The 25027-nt window shown below is 47.4% G+C and overlaps 1 protein-coding gene across 4 annotated transcripts; it reads left to right on the plus strand.

Moving 5' to 3' along the window:
* Positions 1-127: 127 nt before the first annotated feature.
* wu:fb95e10 (mucin-17) lies at positions 128-24591 on the plus strand. Of its 4 annotated transcripts, none has more exons than XM_012825863.3 (5): positions 128-246; positions 12987-13712; positions 13899-13992; positions 20371-20582; positions 20761-24591. In XM_012825863.3, exons 2-5 carry the CDS (start codon positions 13103-13105, stop codon positions 23484-23486), a joined length of 3642 nt encoding a protein of 1213 aa, XP_012681317.2. In that variant the 5' UTR covers positions 128-246; positions 12987-13102; the 3' UTR covers positions 23487-24591. The 4 variants fall into 4 exon arrangements, with proteins under 4 accessions (XP_012681317.2, XP_031428641.1, XP_012681318.2 ...); XM_031572781.2 differs by lacking the exon at positions 128-246 and adding an exon at positions 2099-2121; XM_012825864.3 differs by lacking the exon at positions 128-246 and adding an exon at positions 2994-3273.
* The last annotated feature ends 436 nt before the right edge of the window (positions 24592-25027 follow it).

Here is a 25027-nt window from a genome sequence, read left to right on the forward strand (position 1 = left end):
AGAGAGAGCTTGGAGCCAAGGATGCGAGTACAAGCACTTTCAGCCCAGCTCAATCAATACCCGTCTGGTCAAGACAGAGAGGGAGGAGGGGAAACGACAGAAAAGGAGGAGGTGTTGAAAAGAAAAAGAAAGGACTAAGAGACGCTATCAAAGAAAAGAAAACAGACGTCTGGACTCGGCGTGGTGGACTTAGTCTGACACTCACCAGCAGCTGTGGGAACTGTCTCTGGCAGCTGAGAAAAAAAGGTGGGACTTTTTCTTGTTAAATATTTCTGTAAAATCCAAAGAAAGACAGTGGCTTTTATACAAGGACTAGATAGGATAGACACACACACACACACACACACACACAAACGCCAATCTGAGTCTGGGGTAAATGGACCCACACAAATGGATGAGGAAGAAGAGGCAGATGGAAAGATCAGTCCAGCTGATCTGTCCACTCAGGGCTGTTAATGCAGGTCTCTGTATCAGCGCTGGGAGAGTGCTCGTCCATCGCCCTTTAGCAGAATCATGTATTATTTATTCAGGATGTGGCCAGACCAGGCCACTTACGAGAAACCATCAGTGAGAATTGCTGAGCCCAGACCGTTAACTGGCTTCAAGGCAATGCCTATTTGCCAGAAGCTTCAATGACTAAGTAAGCTGGGTACAAAGCATTTCTCTTGAGATTTACTACTTAGGATGGTTTTCCAACCATACATTTTGGATTCCTCAGTAACGTTAATATATCATGAATCATATTGTTTATTATATTTGATTTGAGATCATCTGATCATTTTAATTATCTATCTTGAATTATAATATCTTCTATAATGTCATGTTTAAAGCTCATATTCAACATTGTATACTATATAGTGTATTATATACTACGTTATGTAGCTACAACAGCCATTATATATATATCATAACGGTTGCTCATACACAAGCTCCACTGCAGTCTTCTATATGCTAATTCTATGCAGCATGAGCATGTCCTGTTCCCTCATGGGGACTGGTGTTAATTAAGAGCAGTATCGGCATGTGCTAACCTGTGTGATCACAGGCTTATTTCACGCGGTTCCTCTGGCTGCCACTGTGGTGTCATATGCACTAACCGGCTGGGCACAGTAGGGGTGAAGCTATAGGTGCGCATCAGAATCTCTGCTCCCTGTGTTTCAAATTTCCAGCACGTCCGTCGCCTTTGTGTGAGTGTGTGTGTAGCCAGGGTGTGTTCATACTCATAACCCATGTGAGTGTGTGTGTGTATGTGTGTCTATTGGCTGTTCCTAGTGCCACAGCCCTGCCGGTGTATGCTTGTCAATTTGCCAGAATGCTTCTTTGTGATGCAGTGTTGGCCCAGCTGTGTGGCAGGCAGGCGGACGAGGGAAAACAATGCGATAAATAACATGGGGAACTGAATGGCGGTTACGCTGCCCAGCCTCTTCCTCCCTCTTCCAGGTTCCTTCCTGCCTCCCTGAGAGCCTCAAGCCACCGCTCTCTTGCTCTGGGGGGAAAAAATGTCCTCCCTTTGTTTTCGTCCCCACGCATCCCATGCCAACCCACCCATCGCTGGCAAGTGCACAGTCTTGCTTTGTCCGCTCAGTATCCCATCACCTCTCACAGGTAGTCTCCTGTTAGCTGGTCAGACCGTAGACAACTGAGGATAAAACACTCAATTCTATGATCTAAGCATCACATGCCCATTAAAAAAGGGAGGGAGTATGAAGTAATTTTGAAATCATGACTCATATCCAAACCAGACATATCAAGGCAAGGCAGTAAAAACAACAATAAACCAACAAATGGACTCTGAATTAACACCTAAGCCTGAGCCAATGACAGGATACTTTCATACAGACCTTTGCAAAAAAAAGACATGGAAAGAGGAGGGGGATTTTCTTCATTTTGGCAAAACAAATACTCACATTCGAGACAGATGAAGAGGACCAGGCAAATTGCCCATTAGCTGGTACAGAGCTCACACAAACTCCCTGCTGGATCAGACAGGCAGACAGACAGACAGACAGACTGGGATAGGACTCTTGGAACACACAGACAGACAGAGCCCACCCTGCTGAGGGAGCTGAGCAACAGGGAAACAAAGGCTTGTATAACAGCGGAGAGGCTGGACAGAAAGTGGTATGTATCTTTGTGTGTGTCTGTGTTTGTGTGTCTCATTTGACATCTATACGGATCTATTTCTGATCAAGCCATAATTATTTCAGCCTCTGTCGTAAACGATCAAGTTTCAATAAGCTATCTCCCTTCACTGCCCCAACTAGTTGTGAGGGAGTATTATTGTTGCACGAGGTGCTTGAATGATCGTCTACAGAGGACATAGAAGAAAACATTCTCATGTTTTAAAAGCCTACTCGCATATATTAATGGTAGTCTTTGTTTGGAAAGACTGGGTGGGGGTGGGGTTGGAGTGAACATAGGGGAATTAGGAATTATATTCAATGACTAGGCTGCTTATTAAAGTTTTTGGACATCACTTGCTGTGAAGAATTTGAAGGTAATATTGAAAGTAGGCTACACTCCGTCCTTAATGAAATAAATGCTTTCTATTTTACATATGTATAAAAGGGTTAGTCTATAATAGCATACAATATGTTTATAGTATAAAACTTATATTCAAAAATAAGTGTAAAAGGTAGGCTAAATCTTATGTTGGTAAGTGTGTGTGTACCCCTGATCTGGCCCACTGATGCAATCGTGAGAAGGAAGATTTAAGGTCAAGAGAAGCGACAGGGTAAAAACGTGAGTGAAGGAAGGAGGAGGAGGAGGAAGGAGGAGGAGGGAGGAGGAAGGAGGAACAGGGGTACGGCAAAGGAGAAGGGTGCTAGGGTTTAGAGAAAAAGGGTGAACGACCGTGGGGTGGTCTGAAGCATGACATCATCCTTCATTTGAATAAATCAGAGTCGCTGCTCTGATTGGGCGCGGCGGAGAGAAACCGAAGCTCCTTGGCTATTCATCCCTTTCAATTTCACCCCCGCGCTTCGCCTTGGTAAAACCCTCTGTACCGCCCGTCCATCCGTTCGGCCCAAGGAGTGTGCGTGGACTGCTAAAGCGTTGTCCCATTCTTTGGTAGCGACGTGCACATCACTCCTGAAAACGGCGGTACAGAAAGGGTCTCTTGGCGGGTCAGATTCACCGTTTAGCTCATAGAGCCTGTGTTCGACAGGGTTGTTCAATTTTGTCGAGCTCAGATTATCTGTGGATTCCATCTAGACAGCCAAGGATAGACAACTTTTGGGCGTAGCTTGCTGAAAGGAAGAACTGCTTTAAGAGGTAAGGGTAGGTGAATGGCTGACAAACTCTATAGTAAACCGGTCGTCTTTCTTCTTTTACTTGACATTTGCGCTGACAATAGAACCGTGTGCTATGCCGAAATGTGTTACAATGCAACATTAGACTTAAATAATGGATTGTGTTCAACTACAACGACGTAGTCTAAAAGCTCATTGCCACAGCCAAGGTAATGTTACAAGAATTTGCAGAACCCTATGTACGAATTGAAACACACGGGTTACAATGGTTGATAGTTTAGTTAACTAATAGCCTACTGGCTTTCAGTAGCCTTATTTACAAAGCTGAATTTAGAGCTGGAAAATGTTTCCGGTGAATTTGTGTCGTTGTCACATTGCACGATGTTATGTTTTGTTAAAGCCCTTTGTTTCAAATCCGACTGGCTATTACTCACTGAACAATCCACACGCACCTCAATCTAAATATTCGCTGGGGAGGAACCCATCACTTTCGAGCTTCGATGGAAATGGAGGGGGACAGACAGGGCGGTGGTAGTAGATTGCGTTTATATGGTGTGGCTGTATTGTAGCCTACTGATCTGACTCGTTCAGAGAGCTGCTTTTACAAGGTCGGATGAATTGGAACGTCTGTAACGTGTCGTGTAGACAGATCAATTCGTAATTTCCAGGTTTGCGTGAACGATTTTCGAAAAGTGGCTCACCACTCCTCAAATAAACTTTACTCTCCCTCTCCATTCCATGTTGCTGAGATCTATTGTTCTTTAGTGGGTGCCTCGCTTGCTCTGAGCGTAGCGGATCCATTGACCCGCCTCAGGCGAAGGGATGGGTAATTTAGCGCTATTAATTTAGTTGTCCACTCGGTTAGTATTATTTGGCTATACTCGCTCGCCTTAGTTTATACCAGGTCGTATTTACGTTTCCTTTATTGGTGTCAAGATTCTTTAGCATGCCATTAGTGAGGTGATAAAGTGAAAATGAACTGAAATACCAGTAGGATTTAGCATTCTGAAGCGTTCAGTGGGTCAGAGAAGAGTTACAGAAATGAATCCGGCTTCAGCAACACCCATCAGCATAAAAGCGATGAAAAGTCTGTCGAGCCTTACTGCCAAATACGATCACGAATTAACAATGATGTTTTGAACTGCCCGCAAGCCTATCTTTGCCTCGTTATGCTGGTTCCGTCAGTCGGATAAAACGGTTCAAGGGGGTAGCCTAGTTATTACCGACAAGGGTTGGTCGATATTCTGAAATGATCTGCAGGGCGGCGTGGATGCTTTCCAAAATTAATAGCATCCTCGGGCGACTAATAAGGCCAACATTAGCCTGTGTGTAGGCCTACTCGTCCGTCGGTCAGAGTGATTTGGCATGTCTAGTAGTTCAGGTCTACTAGAGACGGGCTGTGGCTAAAATACATCAGAGTATAACAGCTCATATGTATTAACAAAAGTTTCAAACGCATTTTGTGTTCCCCAATATATCGGGACTAGGCCCACTGTCATATTTCGCAGAAGACAGCACCAGTTGTGTCTGTTGAGCGCATGCACCATGTCATTCGATTTCACCGGTCATCCTATAAAGTTGAAAAGTGGTTGTCACAGACGTTGATGTTGACGGATTTATCATGGTCAGATAAATGAAATTCACAGTTTGGATCAACCAATTAATTTGAGTAGGTTCAGTATTTCTTCAACCATAAATCAACAAGAACTATTTCGATTTTTTTTTTATTATTTTGATTGTGACACATTATCTTTTCCAGTTTAATATTTTTGCTGATGTGCTGTTACTAAGTCCATAACCCCTGCCGATAGTTTTACAGTGACTCTGAGAACATTCATCACCTCCACCGTCTTGTTAAAAGCTCTAAACACCATGGTAAAATAAACACCCCTTGTTGTGGTTCCAAAATATGGAATCCCATGATCTGTAGTTCAATTTAAGACCTATTATTTTTTCTGCAACACAGCATAAGCCCTGCAGGCTACAGGGTAAAAGGAGAGATTGTTAGTGTGGTTTTTGTGTGTGTCACTGTATGAAGATGAATTAGGCCCATGCCTGCGGTGTATGGGCATGACTCAGGCTTCCCAAGGCATTCTGGGATTAGAGCGACCTTCTTTCTGTAGCTTTTGCCACGTGTGGTCAGCACACACTAAGCTAGGTCAGATACAGTTGTCATGGCCATCCGTCCCTGAAGGATCAACTGAACTGGCACCAGGGTGTGCAAAGGGAGATAATGTTGACCACAGCGATCCACGATACCCCAACTTTGCCGCCATATGCCCCTCTCTGTTGATGTCAAACATGACATGTCTGTGGCCTCTATTGTCGTGTGTTTTTAAAAGATAACAAAAACATTCTCATGTATCTTTGTACCAGTTTGTGATGGGCGTCATGCTGCTGCCAGTTGTTGAAGGGCATATTGTATTTCAGAGGCAGGGACCGAGTAATTCCGTTTTTTAGTTATTGTACATTAGGGAGGCAGTTCCCTACAGTCATACAAGACATCTATTCTGTACAGCATACCTACTGGTTAAGATGTTTCTGTCTTTTATGCGGGCATTATAGTTGGCTGTCTGGCACATAATAAAAAAAATGGCCCCTGCATGTCTTCGCTGTGTGGCAGAGGGCTACACTTAGTCCTGGAAAACGTTAGCCATTGGGGAGATATTACAGTTGTAGTGCCTACTGCGACTACTTTCATTCCCAAAGCCAAGCCCTGGCCATGTCCTGTAGGGCTTTTTGATCATGGCAAAAATCATAATCACGATTGTTTTGGTCAATATTGAGATCTTAATTATGTTTCCCCTACGATTGTTGTCATCAGCGGTGCACTTGTGCATGCAGACATGAGACCCTCAGTGTTTTTATTTTATAGAATATTTTACTTTACTTTATTAGTAGTAGTATTATCATGAATGAATATTATGTTTATATTATTACATTATAATAATGCTATATTAACCCACATTTTGTCTTCTTTATTTAGTAGTAATAGTAAATAGACTAATACGTATACAGACAGTTCATTTGTACACTACTATGCAGGGAGTTTTTCTTTTCTTTCATATTCAGTTGAAAAGATACTGTACTGAAGTACTGAATGCCTATGATGATGTAGGCCTATACTTATTATTGGTGCACTGTCACTTTAAAAAAAGGTTTAGGTTATAGGTTCTGTGCCCTGTGCTGCCTTATGTTGATTTAAAGAGTTTTCCAAGGCTAGAAGACATGCAGGGGATCTGATTCTTTTTGAATGTGTCTGCTCTTGAGTTATCAGAAGAACTTAATCTGATTATGGGGGGCAGGCACTGTGCAGTTCTAATCGTCTGTGTTTTTGTTTGTATATTTATGCCAACCTTTGTTCTTGAGGATTGGTTTCACCATTCAGTCCAGATGTCACCCTGTGTTCCCCAGAACTGGATCTGATGGCCGTAATCAAACCCCTACCAGCTGCCTCTGATCAGGCACTGTCTAATTGATTAATTGATCCCCCAACCAGCAGGGACCTACTGCTGACACAAACTGGGCAATGGCACTGTGCTTTTTCTCTTCAGGTTTCAGATTAGGGCTTCAGTCCCTATTATCTCCCGCCATGTTGCTCCTCTGGATCCCTGCAGGAACCCTCTTGGGAGGGCTGATGTGAATGGAGATCTCCCCTTCTTTGGTTCAGTAGTGCCACAGTGCACCATATGGAGAGTCACTCAAGCACTTTCTCAGTGGGAATCAATATTTACCCGGTCAAGATCACTCGGGCACTCCTAGCCAACCCCAGCAGGAAAGTTTGTTGTGGGATTGTGTCTCCATAATGATGATGGACACTTTTTTGTAATTGAATGGAACACTGCATCTCTGCCCCCCCCCCCCCCTCCCCCTGCCTCTCTCGTGCACGCGCTCTCTCTCTCAGCTGTCTCTTTCTCTCCCTCATCTATCATTTCACATCTCTCATCCATTCCCCCCTCTGTTTACCCTCTCTTGCTCTCTCGCCCTCTCTCTGCACTGGACTGGGCTGGAGGACAGTGGAGCAGGATTAGCATCATTCTTTGTCCAGGGTTAACCAACTCTGTCATGTGTTAATCTTCCTCTCTCCAGGGGGCCGACACACAGCAATGAAGTGGGTTGGGGTGGAGTTAGGGGGTGGGTCAGGACCAGCATTGCTGGATTCCCGGGGTGGCACGCACGTATGACTGAATGGGCAGTGCCAGCCTTGCATTCCCAAAATACAGTTCTCTTTTATAGAGGAATGAGTTTGACTACGGTCCGTAAAGTCAGTCAGTTAGTGTGCCAGGAGGGTGTGCATCTAAAACCCCTGCTTAAAGCTGTCTGCAACGCAAGGGATTACCTCCCTGTCACATGGGCGGCATCCAGGTATCTGTCACACACAAGCTGCTGGGCTGTCAGCTGAGGGGAAAAGCTGAGCTATGCTGATGCCCCCTTATAGAAAGCCACATGCCTATTTTGAAATTCTGTATTGCTTTTTCATTTCCCATGTCAGACTTGGGCTCTGGCCTTAGAGGAATCGCCCACTCCAGTAGGCCTCTGTCGTCATCGTCCGGGAAGGCACTATCTCCCCTCCTCCCTGCCTCCCTCCCTCCCTCTTTGTGACCAGGGAGGAATTCAGTTGAGTGGAGCAGGGCCTTTGTTCACAGTGGTTTGTTTTTGTGCAGGAATCGGGCGGTGGCTTGACCCCCTGACTGGGGTGGGTGGTGGTGGGGGGGGATCCGCTGTGGATGTAGGGGGAGTGGTGCTGTAGCCAGGCATTCTCTATTGGGGGGGGGGGGGGGGGGCACTGAGCACGTCATGTGTCTCTGTATGCCCCCCATACTCATCCCACCCCTCTTACCTCTCCTCACCCCAGGCTTTAGCTGCATCTCAACTCTGCTTCTTCAGCTGGTTGGTGGCCCAAAATGGCATCCTTTTTCCCCCCCATACATCCTATTATTCCCCCTGCTTTGTCTCCAAGTGCTGGAGGGCTGTTTAAGTTATTGGAGGCCTTGTGCCTTGTGTAGACCTGTTGAGAAGCCAATCGCCATGAGGCAATAGCTTCTCCTGCGAACACATGCTTTCATTTCAGCGGTGTTACATAACCCTTTCATAATCTAAGCCATTTTAAATCACAACTACTGTTCTCTGCTCTCCCCCAGCTCTGTGAGAACACAGACACCCAACACAGGCAGGAACCCTGTGGATAGTGTAAATGAAATGTGGATAGTGTAAATGAAATGGGACATTCCTCCCTTTGATAATTTCATCTGGTATTGAGTAAATGCTGTTTTAAACAAATACACCTCAGGGCTAATCGATTTGTCTTTCTGTATATGTTATACTGAAAACTGGTAGAAATCTGTGGAGCTAGCTCATAAACTGTATACCATCAAGATGCGTTAGCTACCTCACTCCTGAGAAGGAGCTGGGTTTTCATGCGTTTGCCCAAGATGGTGCCTGTTTGTTGGTGGTGTTTGTTTACCACACTCTGTGCCAGCGTCTTGCCAGCTGCCTTTTTCAACCCTCGGTCTTACAGAGTGGAGCATCGTAGACACCCAACACATAGCAGACATTCCCACCTCACCCCACAAAGAACCAACCCCCTTGCAGCTCTATATCCCAAGCAACCCCCCACCCCCACCCCACCCCCCATTCACTCTTTCCATCAATGGGGGTCTGTTTTTGTCCTGGAGGAGGGTCTGAGAAAGCTAGGGGTTGACAGAGGCCCGGGTTGCAGAGCTGGAGGAAAGAGTGAGAGTTTGCTTTATCACGGTCCATTGGTCAACTTCACAGCTAAGGTCCTACAGGGCATAAACATAGCAAATTAGCAGACGATCGCTTTTAGCCACAGACCACTTCATAAGGACATCCAGGAGTCCAAATGAAGCCCAGCTCCTTCCACTCAAGGAGTCACTGATGGGGTGACAGACTCTCTGCTAGTGTTTCTGCTGCAGAATGTTGTGTTTCCTGCCCCCTCACTTCCTTCACGGCCCACTATTTAAAGCAAGCCCTGGGGACATGCAGTTGTGGAGAGCGCACTCACATGGATGCACTGAGAACAGATGCCACTCGTGGAGCTCAGCTATTTGCATGCAGACGTTTTGTCTATTATGTCCGTGTGTTTGTGCTCTGGCTCACTCAGGTCTGATGTCCAAGGGTGGTTTTTAGACGTAAGGCAATTACCACCAACTCTATTTCTGCCAGACTAGCATTAGTATTAGCCTCTCTGGCCTCTGATGGGGTTTATTTGCTGGATAAATATTCCTCAAGAGTCTCCTCCTGTGGCTTTTTGTGTTTCTTCAGCACAATATTCTTCACATGGAATTATTTATGCATCAGTATGCACTTCTGATCAAGAATACGCATCAAGCAGTCAAACAATGAGGAAAGAAAAGAGGTCATAACGCTGATTACTATTAAAATATGCTGTTGACCTGATTAAGAGTAGAGCTAGTCTACATGGAATCGACTTCTTAGACAATCAAATTAAAACGGAATGGATCTCCAGGCATGTTGGTAGGCCGCCAAATTGTTTGAGCAATGTCTGTGTGTGGTGTTGAGTGGCACATTGGTGTGGTGCGCGGTGGTGTATCTAGTGACTATAATACCCAGTTGGTGGCTTTGTTTACATGGTAAGTGGGTCTTTGCAAGATGAGCACACCTTGCCCAGCTGGTGTTATCCACCCTTCCTCCTGCAGGGGACTTTAAGCATCTGTTCAGGGATTGGTTTACTATAATGAGATGAGGCCATAGCTTAGCCTGGGTGAGTGTTTGTGCATGTGACTCTCAAGAACAGGTAAGCAGAGCATGTTGGCACTGTCTGCTAAGTGACCCCTTTGTCACTGGTCTTCTAAGTCCAGGTCTTAGCCCATGTTTGTTTGCCCTGCTTCTCACTGAAACCAAGAATGTTTGTTTGGGATTATACCTCATACTTCATTTAACTGGCCTTTTTAAGCTTGAACAAGTCAATAGACATGCCTTTTAAAGATCATGATATCGCATTTTGGTACTTGTTTGGTAGTGGGGTGGGGTGTGAAGGGGTCTTGCAAAGTGGCAAAGAGGCGTGCAGTTAGAGGACGTGGTAGCCAAACAGAAGGTCAGGTTATGATGTCATACTTGCCCCTGACAAAACCGTTGACCCTCAGAGCTCATATCCTTTCAGTTGTGTCCCCTGGTTCACCCCATAGAGCAGCTGAAAGCCAACATCTCACTCCATCAGCTCACAGATGCGGCTGGTCAGCAGGGGTCCCTTGCCACGGATTTAAAAATCCCAGCTGCAGATTTGTCTAGGATTGAGAGCCACTGAGTCCAAACGTTTACCATAGATCTTTGCATCACCCTTTCCACGGTCCAGAGGGGTTTTGAATATGTCGAATGGTTCAACTTGCTTCACGTGAAACGGAGCTGGAGCCCCACAGTGAGAGCCAAAATTGAACTCTTATTTCTTGTCTTGTGCGAGAGAGAGAGCTTTAAAAAATAATAAAGTTGATTAGTGGAGCAGCCAGGGCAGCGCTCCAGCTAGCCGGTGGAAATGACACGGCGCACTCTGTGGCTCCTCTGGCTTCGCCGGTGCGTCTGAATGCTGGAGATTTATCACCACAGAGGAAAGAGGGGAAAAGAACAGGCTGTTCAGCCGCTCACAGTCCCGGCTGCAGCAGAGACGCTCGGAGATGGGGGGGGGGGGGGGGGGTGGATGGAGACAGTGATGGGATTTGAACTTGTTTACTCTTTTGGTAGGAGACAGGGACCGGGGATGAGCAGCACTCAAGGGGAACAGTCTGGGTTTTGGGGGATTTGGAGAAGCAGCAGCAGCAGCAGCAGCAGCCTGGCTGGTAGGAGCAGAGGAGACGTGGGAGAGGGCGGGGGATGAAGGGAAGGGGGCTGAGCATTTTTTGCTGTTTAGAAAAAAAGGGGGGATTGCTTTTGCTTGTCTGTGCAGCCACGTCTTGCACTTGGACAGAGTGTTTTAGTGTAAGTATGCTGAGGGAAAAAAGAGGGCTTGTGAGTGAGACAGAGTGTGAGAGAATGATTCAGCAAGAGAGGGAGTGTGTGTGTGTGTGTGTGTGTGTGTGGTAAAGGAAGAGGGGACAGAGATGAAGAAAATCAGGGGGAGGATGTATGAAAGAAAATGGCTGCAGTCAGCGCATGTTTACACTAGGCTCTTTTTTTTCTTTGCTCCCACCTCTCAGTAACTGGTGGGTGAGTTGTCTGCTCGGCTTACTGTAGTAATCTCAGCTGTGTTTGAGAGGCTCTCAGCTGGGTTAGGAAAGTAAGGCCCCCCCACCTTCCCCACTTATTTGTATCTCTCTTCAACGCTTTCCCTCAGTCTTTATTCCGTTCCAATCTATGTCGAAGTCTGCCGCTGTGTTCCCGAGACTCTTTCCATGACCTCCACTCTGTCGCAACCCCCAGGTTTCCCTCAATCTCTTTCCATCTCTTTTCCATCTCCTTCCATCTCTCAGTCTTTTTTCCTTGTTCTCTCTCTCTTCACTCCCTCTCTCTTCCTCTGTCCTTTTTCGGCCCCTCTCTCTCCCTCGCTCGCTCTGGCTCTCCCGGGGCTGGCTCAGCTGCTCTGGCCATCTGTGCGAACGCTAACAGAGAACAGATCTCATCATGAGGGAGCGGAGGAAGAGAGAAGGGGGGCAGGGGGGAGGAGGAGGAGCGGGATAGGAGTCAGTAATGAGTGGATGGTAATGAAAAAGGAGATTTGAAGAACATGGGGAACAGTAGCTCATTCTGTGAAGGACGAGGCAGTGATGGACCAAGGGGCACAGGCCAGCTGACTGCTCAGTTATTGAGGGTGGGGCAGAGTCTCTCTCGCTCTCTTTCTCTCTCTCTCTCTGTTTGTGTGTGTGTGTGTGTGTGTGTGTGTGTGTGTGTGTGTGTGTGTGTGTGTGTGTGTGTGTGTGTGTGTGTGTGTGTGTGTGTGTGTGTGTGTGTGTGTGTGTGTGTGTGTGTGTGAGGGGGATAGCTGTGTGAAAGTCAGTTTAGTTTAGCAGTGAAAGTGGTGTTCTCTTAGCCAGATGAGATCACTGCCATCGTTGTCACTTTTTGTTCCCATATTCCCTCTGGGCCCGACCACTTCCTTTTGTTGCTCGGTCCAGTGACACAAACGATTCTGAATAGCTGCTTGATAACATCCTCTGTACATCCTTGATTTCTCATCTGATTAGTCAGTGTTTCTATATGAGCAGTAAAGGCCCTCTGGAGTCACAAGGCTAGATTGTATATGGCAGGAGACATTTTTTTCTCCTGATTTAGACTAATATCCAAATGGACAATTATTGACCTATAAGGGAGTACTACTAGGTACGCAGAATGATTCAGAAGAGTGGAACTTAATCCACAGGATCACAAGGTGGTGGTTTTGGTAGATTGCCTTCATTCTGATTATGTTCAACATGTTTTATTACTACAAAGTGTGTTTGTTCTGGTTTTGCTTTTGTGTTTTTCTTTATGTTGGGTGCAAAGTAGGATCATGAATCCATTTTTTGTGTGTGTGTGTGTCACACTCTGTTCTTTCCTTCTCTGATCACTCTGTTTAGATTCTTGGCCCGGTTTACTCCACCTTTTGTTTGCAGCTCCAAGCGGTTTCCTCGGCGCCCGTGTGTGTGTGCGCTGCGTAATCCTTTATCTGATTCCCCTCTCGGGGTTTATCTGCTTACGAGACGGCACACAGGCTTTCACTTGTTCTGCCCCGTCTGCCTTATTGTCTCGCTTGGAATGCCTCACCTTGTCTTGTCCTTTTTGCAGGTCGCCCAGACTGTAGGTAGCTGCCCGGCTTTGCTGTCTATTTACTCCTGACGGCGTTCCGAGCGTCTTCCTTCCTAAACCCAATTCCCGAGACAGGCCTCCAGGACTGAGACGTCATGAAACCTGATGGGGTTGTCACGGCAGCAGCAGAGCCGATGGAAATGCTAGCTGCTGACCCTGTGATGGATGTGGTCCAACCGGCAGGAGAGGGTGCTGACCAGGTCCCCGATCCCTTGATGCCGTCACAGGAGATAGGCCAGGGTGAGCCACAGCCCACTGAGACGCCGGCCCCTCCTGCCAAGACGGACAAGAGTGACAAACCAACGGATCCCAAAGCCAAGACGAAGGGCACAGCCAAGCCGAAGACAGCAGGAACCACAGGAACCACAGGAACCAAGCCTGCCTCTCGGCCCGGCACAGCCCAGAGCCGCCTGCTTAACGGGACTCAGAAACCTCAGACCAACGGAGTGACCAAGAAACCCACCACGGGGGCCGCAGACAAGAAGACCACGTCAACCACCAATTCGGCCAAAAAGCCTGCAGGCCCCACCGGGGCACCAACCTCTCGCTCACCCACTAAGCCGGCTGAGCGGAAATCCACCGGAACCACCCGTCCCACCTCTGCTCCTAATGCCGTCAATGGAGCAAAGACAGGGGCAGCTCAGCCGCTTAAAAAGACCCCGTCTGCAATGAGCAGTGAAGTGAAAACCAAACCAAAAACCACAGGTATGACAATTCAACAGAAATGGAACAAACAAAGGTGTATAATTTGTGTAAAATTCTATGTGATGTTAAATGTCTATGTTAAAATGGTATGTTTTAATGTTTTAAAATATTTCAGACATTTCCTGTTACTAGGCTCATTTACTCGAGCTACTGTGCATTGATAGTGTTCCCCCTTTTGTCTTTTAGTCCCAGCCCCCAGACCCGCCTCTGCAGCTCCCAGCAAGCCTGGCACTGCTGCTTCCACCAAATCTGATAGGCCGCCACTCTCCAAGACAACAAGGTAGGCCAGCCATTGGTGCAGAACATCATCCCCAGAAGAGATGGAGATGATATTGAGGGCTGTTAAGATACGCAGATGATCATCTCCCCTGTAGTTATCCCAGAATTCCATCAGCCTTCTGTCCTAAAGGATAAGAAAATCACATGATACAGCAACACTGGGAGGTCGATTTTGTTGTGTGTGTGAGTTGACCTTGTGTTAAAATCAGGCATGAAAATGCCCTTGAATAGAGAAAGTGGACAGGATCACTGTTGGAGTTGTCTCGCTTCCAAACACACACACACACACACACACACACACACACACACACACACACACACACACACACACACACACACACACACACACACAGACACAGACACACACACACACACTCTTGCACACTGCACACATACTGAACAAGCCAACAGTCCTGCCAGACCTCTAGGTGGATTCTCTCCAGAGATCTAGAGATGCCAGACAGTTCCAGGCAAACAACAAACAGAGCAGACATAGAAGTGATGTTTTCAGTGGCTTTGTGTGTTTTGAGATGGTCTGGGCCAATCAGAGCAAGATTAGGCCCAGCACCTGAATCACGCTGTAGCCGGCCTTCAGGCAGATGAAAGCACAGAGGACTGTGGCTGCTGAGGGCTGAAGGGGCTCTTTGTTACCCTTCGAAGGAGGCGGGGAGGGGGGTAGGGTTCTGGTGCCCGACCAAACGTGTCCTGAGGTGTTGAGAAACACTGTGCCTCTAATGACCTGTTTGTGTGTGTGTGTGTGTGTGTGTGTGTGTTTGTAAGCTCATGTGTTTATCTTTGAACAAGTCCGTGTTGATCGTGGAGGGAGTGTGCTTACAAGATTGCGAAGGATCAACTGCAAGGAGATGGCTGCCATCCTTGTGTTCCTGTCTACCTAGCTTAGAGGAGAACCTTAGGCCTTGGCCCCGACAGATCCATAAATCACTGTTAATTCAATTCGACCCCTTGTCCCTTTTCCTTCCTCCTTAATGGGAGTCTATATTAGATGAGCTCAGCATAAGATGAGATGACCAGGTCAGCAGGAATCTCGTCCATCCATCTGTCATCCTTTACAACGTTACTTTTCCCCTCTTCGTCTGAACATTAGCTTCTCGAGAGGTGGGCGTGCGGCTGCCTTTTCATGCTAATTTTTCTCGGGTCACTGAGCTTAGTTCTCTCTGTTCGTTTTAATTGCACTGATTAGAAATGTATATGTTTCCTATGTGTGCACATCTCTTTCACAGCCAAGGTGGAACAGCTGTCAAGTTGTTCAGAGCTCAGTGAGTTTGGTTTCATAGTAGTCTCCATGAACAGAGCTTCAGTCAGCCAGCTGCAGCTGGACAGATGGGTTTTTTCTGCACTAGATAGCACAACTAGATGGGATTAAGATACATAAGCACGGGTGGCCATTCCCCACAAATCCCTTTCGTTGACTTTCCATTTCCACCGTGTTGTGGAGATGGGATTGTATGATTAGTCCTTCAAAGGTGTGTGTGTGTGTGTGTGTGATGCTTGGCCTTGCTGCTGAGCATTCCTGATGTGCCTAATTCTGCACTTCAAAACAGCGTAATCAGTCGATGAAGGAATTTCAGATGGCAATGACATTACTGCCATCCGGCACCATTTCTGGTTCGGCCTTCCCATGATTCATACTGCTACATTAAAGTAACACTTTGCAACAATTTGACACTTTTTGAGATATGGCTTTATAGGCAACTAGTTTTGGTACCATCCTCAAATTCATTTTGATAGCATATGGTCATGTGAAGGACAGATAAACAGCCGTGTCTTCCCCACTAGCCATCCAGGATATGCCCTATGTAGTTCTGTGTAACGGGCTGGTACACCCTGCAAAAATGGAAGAAAAGCTTTCACACGCATGACATTGCCAGCTAAACTGCCAAAAGACACTAGTTAAAGGCCCTTAGTGTGTTGGCAAGCTTCTATCAGTGTCAGCTGGGCTGTTGGTGGTGTTTGGAAGGTTTTTGCATGCCTTTTAGGTAGTTTTAGGTAGCTTATTAGTTTTGGAACAGAACTCCGTATTGCTGCTTTAACATAGAGGTGTAGCTCAGTGTATGGCACACGGAGGCCGTGTATGAGGCTCACTCTCCAGTGTAGTGCTAGCTTTGCCAAGGTCAGAGGTCAAATTCCTCCTGAGAGGGCCTGTGTACGCTGAAACAATGTAAGCATTTACTCTACAGTGTCATACACTGAAGGATGGCTTCATCGCTCCAGACTAAATTGTGTGGGACATTTAGTTCCTGGTGTTGTAGCATATGGGCTGTCAACAGGGCTCGCCCTCTTTACTCCCCTCTCCGGAGTTGAGGTAATCATTAGCAAATTGGGTGGGCTCTTCCTGTATTGCAGCAATGACCATGAGCCTGTCTGCGGCCAGTGAGAGCCAAAGCGCCGTCCTGATTGGCCCCCGGAGGTCGTTGAGATAATGGAAAAGGAAGTCTGAGATCAGGCTGGCAGACGGGGGCTGCATCATCGGCCGTGATCTTGAGTCATGGTGTGGCATTCTGCAGTGTTCTGCAGCAGGCCGTAAATCATTCCGAGGGTTTGGGCGTGGCACCACCGGCCCACTGTGGTGCAGTCGGCCATCGACATTTTGCATCGTCAGTGCAGCAGCGGATTTAATCACCAAATGGATATAGCGGGAAATTTCTGTGCATTTAAGTCTTGAGTGGGAGGGGGATGTTTTGAAGGGAGGGGTGTGTGTGTGTGTGTGTGTGTGTGTGTGTGTGTGTGTGTGTGTTTTGTGAACAGCGGAGTGAGTGTGTGTGCCCACACATGCGTAAGAGCAGATTTGATGGATGTCTTAAAAAGCTCTTGTGGTTCATGGTTCTCTGCACCAAACACCACGCGACCCTGTTCTGTCAAACGGAAAGCTGCATTCTCACATTGTTTTTTTTTAAATGGCCATCGATGTCTGCTCACTAGCACTAGCATCAGAAGAAGTGGCACATTTGCCTGACCTTTCTCTTCCTGCATTTGGCTTGCAAAAGGGAACAACACTTGAGCTGAAACCTGATTATTTTCACATTTCTCTTCATCATATATCCTCACATGCATCAGAGTTTCTTATGACCTGGATTAACAGATTTGAACTGAAGAAGTTAGTCACCGTCGCGAAAATATTAGTCAGTGTGTAACTGGACATTGCCTGTTCTATTTTAGATATGAAGTGGTCATTGATCGATGTAACCATGGCAATTTGGATCATCTTGGCTCTTGTATGCAGACAGTCATTTCATACTCATGTAGTATATATAAAACCAGTAGGTCAAACATGACCATGATGTTATTTCAGTGTCCAAAACTGAAATGCTCAAGGCAACAGTTCTATTTATGCACACCATATCAGTGTTGCTAGACTCAGACAAGACTCCACAACCCAGCATTTCCCTCATATTTGCCCTTCATATCACTTCTAATCGCGCCAAAAATCTCAACTCTCTCTTGATCCCGAATTTCAGCACTCATCCTATCTGAAATGTTGTCATGCACATTCCTGGTGCCTACACGGGGAGGCACATTCCGGCAGGAGGCCGCGGAGGCCAATCTGAACTGCTCTTTGCTTCAAAGTGGCATGTATTGTTCATCGAAGAAGATACACTCTCTTTGTTCTGTGGTGGAGACACCCTATGTAGTGGCCTTTTACCCAGAGAGAGGTGAGGGCTGTGAGTCCGTTTAAAAACACCTCATCCAGCAGAGCTGTTTCTTTGTTGCTCAAGGCTGGAGATTCTTGTGCCACTGAGCCCGGTGACTTTCATTAACACACGCGCAGAGGAGCCTGACTAAATTTGGTGGAAAAAAGGCTGAATTCCTGTGGTGCTCCTGGCAGTGTTTGTATGTGCCCTGATGGAGGATCGTCTTTTAACCAGGATAAAGAGTCCCTCCTGGTCTTTCCGCTTAATTAAAACTTCATCAGCCCTAATCTTTCTGTTGTCTCTGACTGAGTAGGAGGTCCTGTCCCCCCTGTTGCCTGGTTTTGCTGCAGGGGATGAAGCATGCTGCCTGGCGTTGACTCCAATTGGGCCACCACTTTGATATGCCATGATAAAGCTCACCATGTTCATTAGCATTGCAGCTCCTCTGGATACCTCATGAATGCATAATGAGGAGAGCTGATATTAAAGAAAGAGGAAATAATTATTCAAATAAAATGGCCCCAGGCAACTTCTGTGAACTTTACGCACTTGTGTTTTGCACCCGATTGCATTTCCCGTGACCTACAGAACCACTGAACACTTAAGCGTCAGTGCATTTCAGGCTTTGCTGCACATTTGCTTTAACCCTGATTGTGATTTAGATGGGCTTTAGATTGCTAGTCGAGTGGCTGCATTAAATCTGTATCATAATAAGCACTGAAGGACTAAATATAACAACAATGGCCCAGTTTCAGATCTGTTCATGTTTTATCTTTGATCTCGGATAGACAAAGGATGATTTAAGTTGTACTGTATATATGAATGACAGAAAGTGACAAATCTTTAGGTGCAGATTATAGAGGACCGCTAATTGTAATGGATCTGAAAGTAAACACTGTCATTGTACAGATATATCACCCATTAAATGCCCCTCCTAACACTTTGGACTGTTCAAAGTAGTTTAGTCCAATAGCTGTAGAAGTATAAAAAGAGTCTTTTGGAGGTTAAAAATGGCACTGATATGAAGCTAATGGCTTTTAATCACATTGGTTAGTTTTTTTTGTCGTCCCTCTCTCCTGGTTCCATCAGAATGATAGCCTCACTAATCTCCCTCGCTTCCCTACCTAAATTGAGTCATCCTGTCATTTCGGATTATCCATATTCGTTCCGTCCTGGAGATTAAGATGAACGCTCATGCGGGATCTCCCTGGTAGTCTCTCCAGTGCACATATTACTTCCTATTCATGTACAAATTCACCGATTGTCAGAAACCCAGAAACCCAGAAATCCTAACTTGGACCTCCCTCGTCCCCCAGTCAGTAACAATTCCCTGTGTTTCGCCTCAACACGGTTCCCTCTCTCTGGCATTCTTTACATGCCATTCTTCTTGGCAACTTTCTTCATTCCATTGTGGTGTTGTCATGATTCATGTTGACCTTCAGCCCATGGTTCGACCGTTTTGGAAGCTATCTATTGTTGCCAGCTTTCTACTTGGTAGTAAATATGTAAGTGATTATATACATGGATGTCATAGGAATAAGACATAGGAGGGCGGCAAGACTACTACATGCATTTAATATTCTTCAAGGTCCCAGAACTGTAACATACTAGCACACTTTGTCCTTAATATAGAACATAACCCCTTTTTCTGTAGAGCTTGTCCTCTTCCATGAGCAGAAAGAAACTAAGTGCTAACGTTACCATTCTGCCGCTACAAATGTATCTTAAAAGGGGGGAGGTGGGCCGAGACTGAGCATAACATGTGCTCTTAACTCCCATCCATAGCGCCATCGGGGGATTGAAGCAGTTATTTTTGTGCCTCTCTCTCTCAGAATTAAAGATTAACGGAGCTCTCGTCGTCTTTCCTCGCCTGTCGCGCTGTTCTTTATTTAGAGCACAGAGAGAAGCGAGCAGCGGAGCGGAAGCTAAGGAGATCACAGACTCCTGCCAGGGCCACTGCTGGATGTAGGTTAGTTTGCTGCAGACCTGACACGGAAACCGGGCCGGGCCAGGCCGGGCTGGACACGGCTGAACACGCTGGCAGGCAGATGCATCTGAGCGCTGACATTCATATGGGGTCAGATGGGCTGTGGATGCAGGGCGGTGGAGGTGGTATAAGAAGGGAAAAAATGGGTTGGGGGGGGGGGTTCAGGGCTGCACGTGTGTTTCACGCGTGATGCGGTCTCAGAACCCCGGGGGGGAAATGATGCAGAGCGGGGATGAGATGGAGAGCAGCTGAGTGTTTTTGTGCCTTGTCAGCTTCGCTTCAGGCTCCCTACTGGGGATGAAGGGTGAACAAAATGGTTTCTCAAGCACAACCCCTCCTTTCTTTTGTGTCTCTGCTCTCTTTCTCAGTGCAATATAAATATATACACACATTCAGTCACCTTTTTACCTAGTTTCATCCCTTTTCCCTCTATATTTCCAGCTGTTTAACCCAACCCAGACAGGCCCCAAGGCTTTCTGTGTAGAAGTGACTAATCAATGCACAGCTTGACAAGTGCCTGTTGTTGACAGGGCCCCTCACTCCCTGTCGTCTTTTAGCCTGGCTCTCGAATAACGCATGGAATGTCGAGCAGAGGAGAGACCTCACGTTCACCTAAAGATGCCAGTATTCAAGTGCCTGTGTCAAGTCTTAACCCCAGGTTTGGTCAAAATGACCATAGCATGATGCCTCCCAGCGGTTAGGACGCACTGTAAATGTCTTTTTCTCTTTTGTCTTCCCGTAGGCCCCCTGTTAGCGGTCCCCCGAGCTCAAGGCCCTCCTCTGCAGCACCCAAGACGGCCACGTCCAAGACTACAACACCAACCAAGCCAGCCACACCGAAGACAGCCTCCACAACTGTTAACAAACCGGCCACACCTAAAACAGGCTCCGCAACCCCCTCTGCTGGTCGCACTCCAACACAAACATCCAGGACCACCACTCCTGTTAAGAAAGGTATGAAATTGTAGACAGTCTTGCAACATTGATTTTCAGCTTATAAACGCTTAGTGCATCAGTGACAATTCAACTTTTTCATTTTATGGATATGGTAAATGTCATGGTATGTTCTTGAGGAGCATGTCTTTATCTTGCCTGAAAGCATAATAAATAATTTGGTATGGCTCTCCTTTAGATGTCAGCAAGCCAACTACTCCAGCAGCCAAGAAACCGGCAGCTTCCTCTCTCACTCGGCCTTCCACAGCCAAGACCACCAAGCCAGACACCCCTAAGACAACCCCCGCGGCAAAACCAGACCCCATCAAGAAGCCTGCTGCCAGCAGTAAAACAGCAGACGCCAAGACCAGCAAGCCCAAGGAGGCCAAATCGACCTCCTCAAAAGAAGCCGCTACCCCCTCTAAAGCGACTGGCTCAAAGCCCGGCTCAGCCAAGGCAGCCAGTCCCAAAAAGGCAGTGGGCAGCAGCACACCAACGCCAGTAAAGCGTGGCCCAAAGCCAGGAGCGTCTGCCCAGCCAGAGCCCAAGGATGAGGAGAAGCAGGATGCCACCCTTGCAGTGGCTGCTGTTGCTGCTGGTGCTGCTGGTGCTGCGGGTACCATAGCTGCTCTGGCCAGTGCTGCAGCATCAGAGCCTGAAGCTCCTGCAGCCCAGCCTCTAGTCAAGGAGGATGTATGGTCTGCACCCACACCGGCCGCCTTGGAAGAGCCTGTAGTGAAAACACCTGAGGCTGAAGTGCCCCAGTTGGCAGCCCAGTTAGACCTGGTCCACTTGGAGGATCCTGTGACCTCCACATCTCCCCTGGGCACCACAGTGATGTCCCCACCCACTTCCCCCATTGGTCCCCCAGCCATGCCGATGGAGTGCCAGGGCTCTGCTCCTCAGTTGGACATGCGTGATCAGGATGAACCGTGGGCACACAGTCAGCCCATGCTCTCCAATGATGCCATGCCAGAGAATCTGTTTGAAGAGGAGGTGAAAGGTCAGGATGATCTCCTTGTTTCCACAGCTGCCGTGCCAGCAGCTCAGACAGAAACGACACTCACCCTGGGAACTGAACCTGACTTGCTTGTTAAGTCCCCGGCAGATCACTTCTCTGGAGCTTCCCCTACTTCACCCTTCCAGGAAGGAGAGGAGGCAGTTGAGAAGGCAGATGAGGAAATCAATGAAGATGTGGACGATGACGATGAGGACGAGAATGATCAAGAGACAAAGGAATTCAGCAAATTGCAGTCCATGCCTGAGACGAGTGAAACTCTGCAAATGGATGAGCTCCTGTCTGAAGCTTCAGATTTTGCCAGCTCTGATTGGCAAGGACATGGCTTGGGCGGTATGAGCAGCAAACAGCAAAGCACTATGGGGGAGGAAATGACCAGGATGTCCACCAGTGATATGGATGACTTTGGCTTGAAGGTAGAGAAGGAAGAGGAACCATTTATGGGTTCTCCAAGCGTGAAAACGTTCTACAGTGAGGAAGCAGAGGCTGAGGAAGAGGAGAAGGTCATTGACATGGATGTTGGTTCAGAGAAACAGCATAAGGTTGGTGGAGAAGAAGAGGAGGAGGAGGATGAAGATGTAGAGATGGTCAGTGATGGTATGACTGAGAGTGGATTGGAGAGCTGTGGAAACGTTGATGTGGATGACTTCACTGATGACGTCCGCGGTGATAACTTGAACCGCATGACCGCCCAGCCCCCCATCCCTCCAGCGTCTGCGTGGGGGCAGACCAATCCATTTGCTGACCCCTGGGCTCAACCCAACAACCTCTTCACCACGTCCAGCCTCTCTCCTGACCATGTAGCGGTTCAGCCTGAGTCGCCCACCAAGTCCCCTGCCCAGGCGTGGCTGGAGTTCAGTAGCTCAGCTCTGGATCCCCACAGCGAGAAGCCCCTGCTGCGGACGCCCGAGGAGCCCTCTGCCCCAGCTCTGGAGGAGATGGAGAGCTTCATGCCCCGGCACCTTGCCCCTCCAGTCGCCCCAGCAGTGGGCATGTCTCAGTCCAGCACACTGAGTGGCACAGCGCTGGCTGCTCACAGCAGCAGCGAGACCAGCACACCCGAGGAGCTCCGCGATTACGACAGCAGCTCTGGTGTGGAGTCGCGCTCTGAAAAGCAGCAGACCCCTGTGCCAATGGTCCAGCCTGACTTGGAGCAGGACCTGGGCATCCACCTGGAACGAGGAGACGGGGAGGAGGAGGAGGCCGAGACGCTCCCGGCTGATGAGGTGCTGGGAGGACCACCCACTGCGCCGGCATCTGCCCCCTCCTCAGCCTCCACCTCTGGCGACGAGGCCAGTGACACGGAAGGCGAGATGCAGATCAACGACCCTGATGCCCCGGTGGAAGAGGACCACATTGCAGCCTTCGACAGCCCACCCCCGACCCGCAACCTCCCTGCACTGGCTGAGGACGAGGAGGCTGCCGAGGTTCAGGCGGGAGATGGCGGCGAGGAAGATGGAGGCACACCCCAATCTGCCAACTCTGTGGCGTCTTACGGCTTCGACTGCACCAATTCCAACTCCAACGCCCACTCCACCGCTGAGAGCTGCGGCAAGAGCCCTGGCATCTTCTCCCTAGAGAACGAGGACCAGATGACGGAGGAAGCCAAGGACCCCTCGCTCATCAAGGAGCTGACCATGCCGTCATCAGCTGCGGCCCAGGCAGAGGACCTGCTGGGCGGACCCGTGGACCTGCTTCCCTTTGGCGGAGAGTCGCAAGTCGACCTGAATGAGCATCAGTACATGCTCTGTGGAAAGGGTGCAGATCTCCTCCAGGAAGCCGACCCCTTGGAGCCGGACGCACGTCACTCGTCCTCGCCACTCCCAGGGGAAGGCTCCGACACCCAGCCCCCCTACTATTCCACCATTTGCGATAAGACTGATAACTTTCTGGCAGGTAATGTATAAGCCCCTCCTCACTTGGAATGCACCTTCTTCCCATCCCCACGTCCCTCTCCCTTGTTTGTGTGTTCTCATGTTGGGGTAGATTTCTTAGAGGAAGAAAAAAAACGGAGGGAAAATGATAGGAGAAAAAAGGAGAAAGAGAAAGAATGGATGGGTGGAAAAAAAAAATTGTAGATAACTCAGTGCTGCCTCCTTCTTTCATGCTACTATTGTGGTCCTGGTTCTGCGTGTATGGCTTACATGTCTGTATGTACTATAGCTCCGATCATTTTCTAGTAGAATGTGCTTTTGAAAGTAACACTGCAAACCACCCTGAATTTGCATTGATTGACTGATTGATTGTGTTGACACTCTTTTTAAAGACAAAGAGGAACAAAAAAAAAATACTACAAACGGGATGGACTCTACCAACCAACCTTTGTATTTATCCTACTGTTTTTACCGAACAAATGTTTTGTTTTGTTTTTTTGTACCTGTTTGTTTCGATTTTTGTTGTTGCAAAAACGATCCCGTCTTACCTTCCCTCTGTGCACATGCCACATCTCTTGCACTATAGAATGTAGCCTTACCCTCCCTCTTAAGTTAGCTCCTTTTCCAAACTAACTCTTCTAGCAGTGATTTAAACTTAGATATTTATCACTTGGCTTCTTACCCTGACAGTTTTTTAATTGTTATGATGATTATAGAGGGAGGTGTTGTGGAGTGTTAGGAAAGACATTGTTTTCTTATCTTGGCCATTATACAGGAGTACTGCTTTGTGAAGGATAGTATATGATGACGATGTTTCATATTGCATCTGTTTTAAGGTATTCGGTTCAGAGTGGCTTCTCTTTGTACCTCAGCAAAAAAAAAGAACAAAAAAATTGATTTGGATTTGTGAAAATGTCTCCCCACTTGATTTATATTTTTTAAAAATGAAATAAGACTCCCAGGTAAGAGATGTTCAATGGTGTAAGATTTTTGCAGGAGTCATTTGCATGTACGACTAACGACAACAATTGTAATTACTTGGTTCAGACCAGTGCGCTCATCAAGGGGATGTTCATTAAATTAATGGTTCACACTAACGGAAGGGTTTTCAAAATTTCATTAAACATCATTGCAAGGCTCTATGTTCCTGTTTCGTTTTTCCTTTTGTTTCCCTGCATGCTTGAAGTGAAGTGTCTGTGAAATTCTGCAAGGACAATTTCCTTGCCACCAGTAGCAAGTTTGTGATTAGGATGTGGTCAAGCGGAATGGTGTTGGATCATAATGGGATTTTGATATAGTAGTGTCCTGGTGTTCCATCCTTGTTTTTTGCAGCATGCATAAGTATTTCCCTAACTAACACAGACCTGTGCAGGGACCAACACCATCCGCTGCCATAGCAGAATGTGCACGTCAGTCTCTCCCTGGAAGCCTCACCCCTGATTCCCAGATCTGTTAAGCGTGCATTCTATCCAAAGCCCAGCATCTTTGGGAATGACGGGGGGAAAAAAAACACCTGCACAACCTGCCTGCATATAATGGTGGAATGCCCCATGTGCCATATCCTTCAGCGTGAT

This window comes from Clupea harengus, chromosome 1 (assembly GCF_900700415.2).
Source record: "Clupea harengus chromosome 1, Ch_v2.0.2, whole genome shotgun sequence".
Lineage (NCBI taxonomy): Eukaryota > Metazoa > Chordata > Actinopteri > Clupeiformes > Clupeidae > Clupea > Clupea harengus.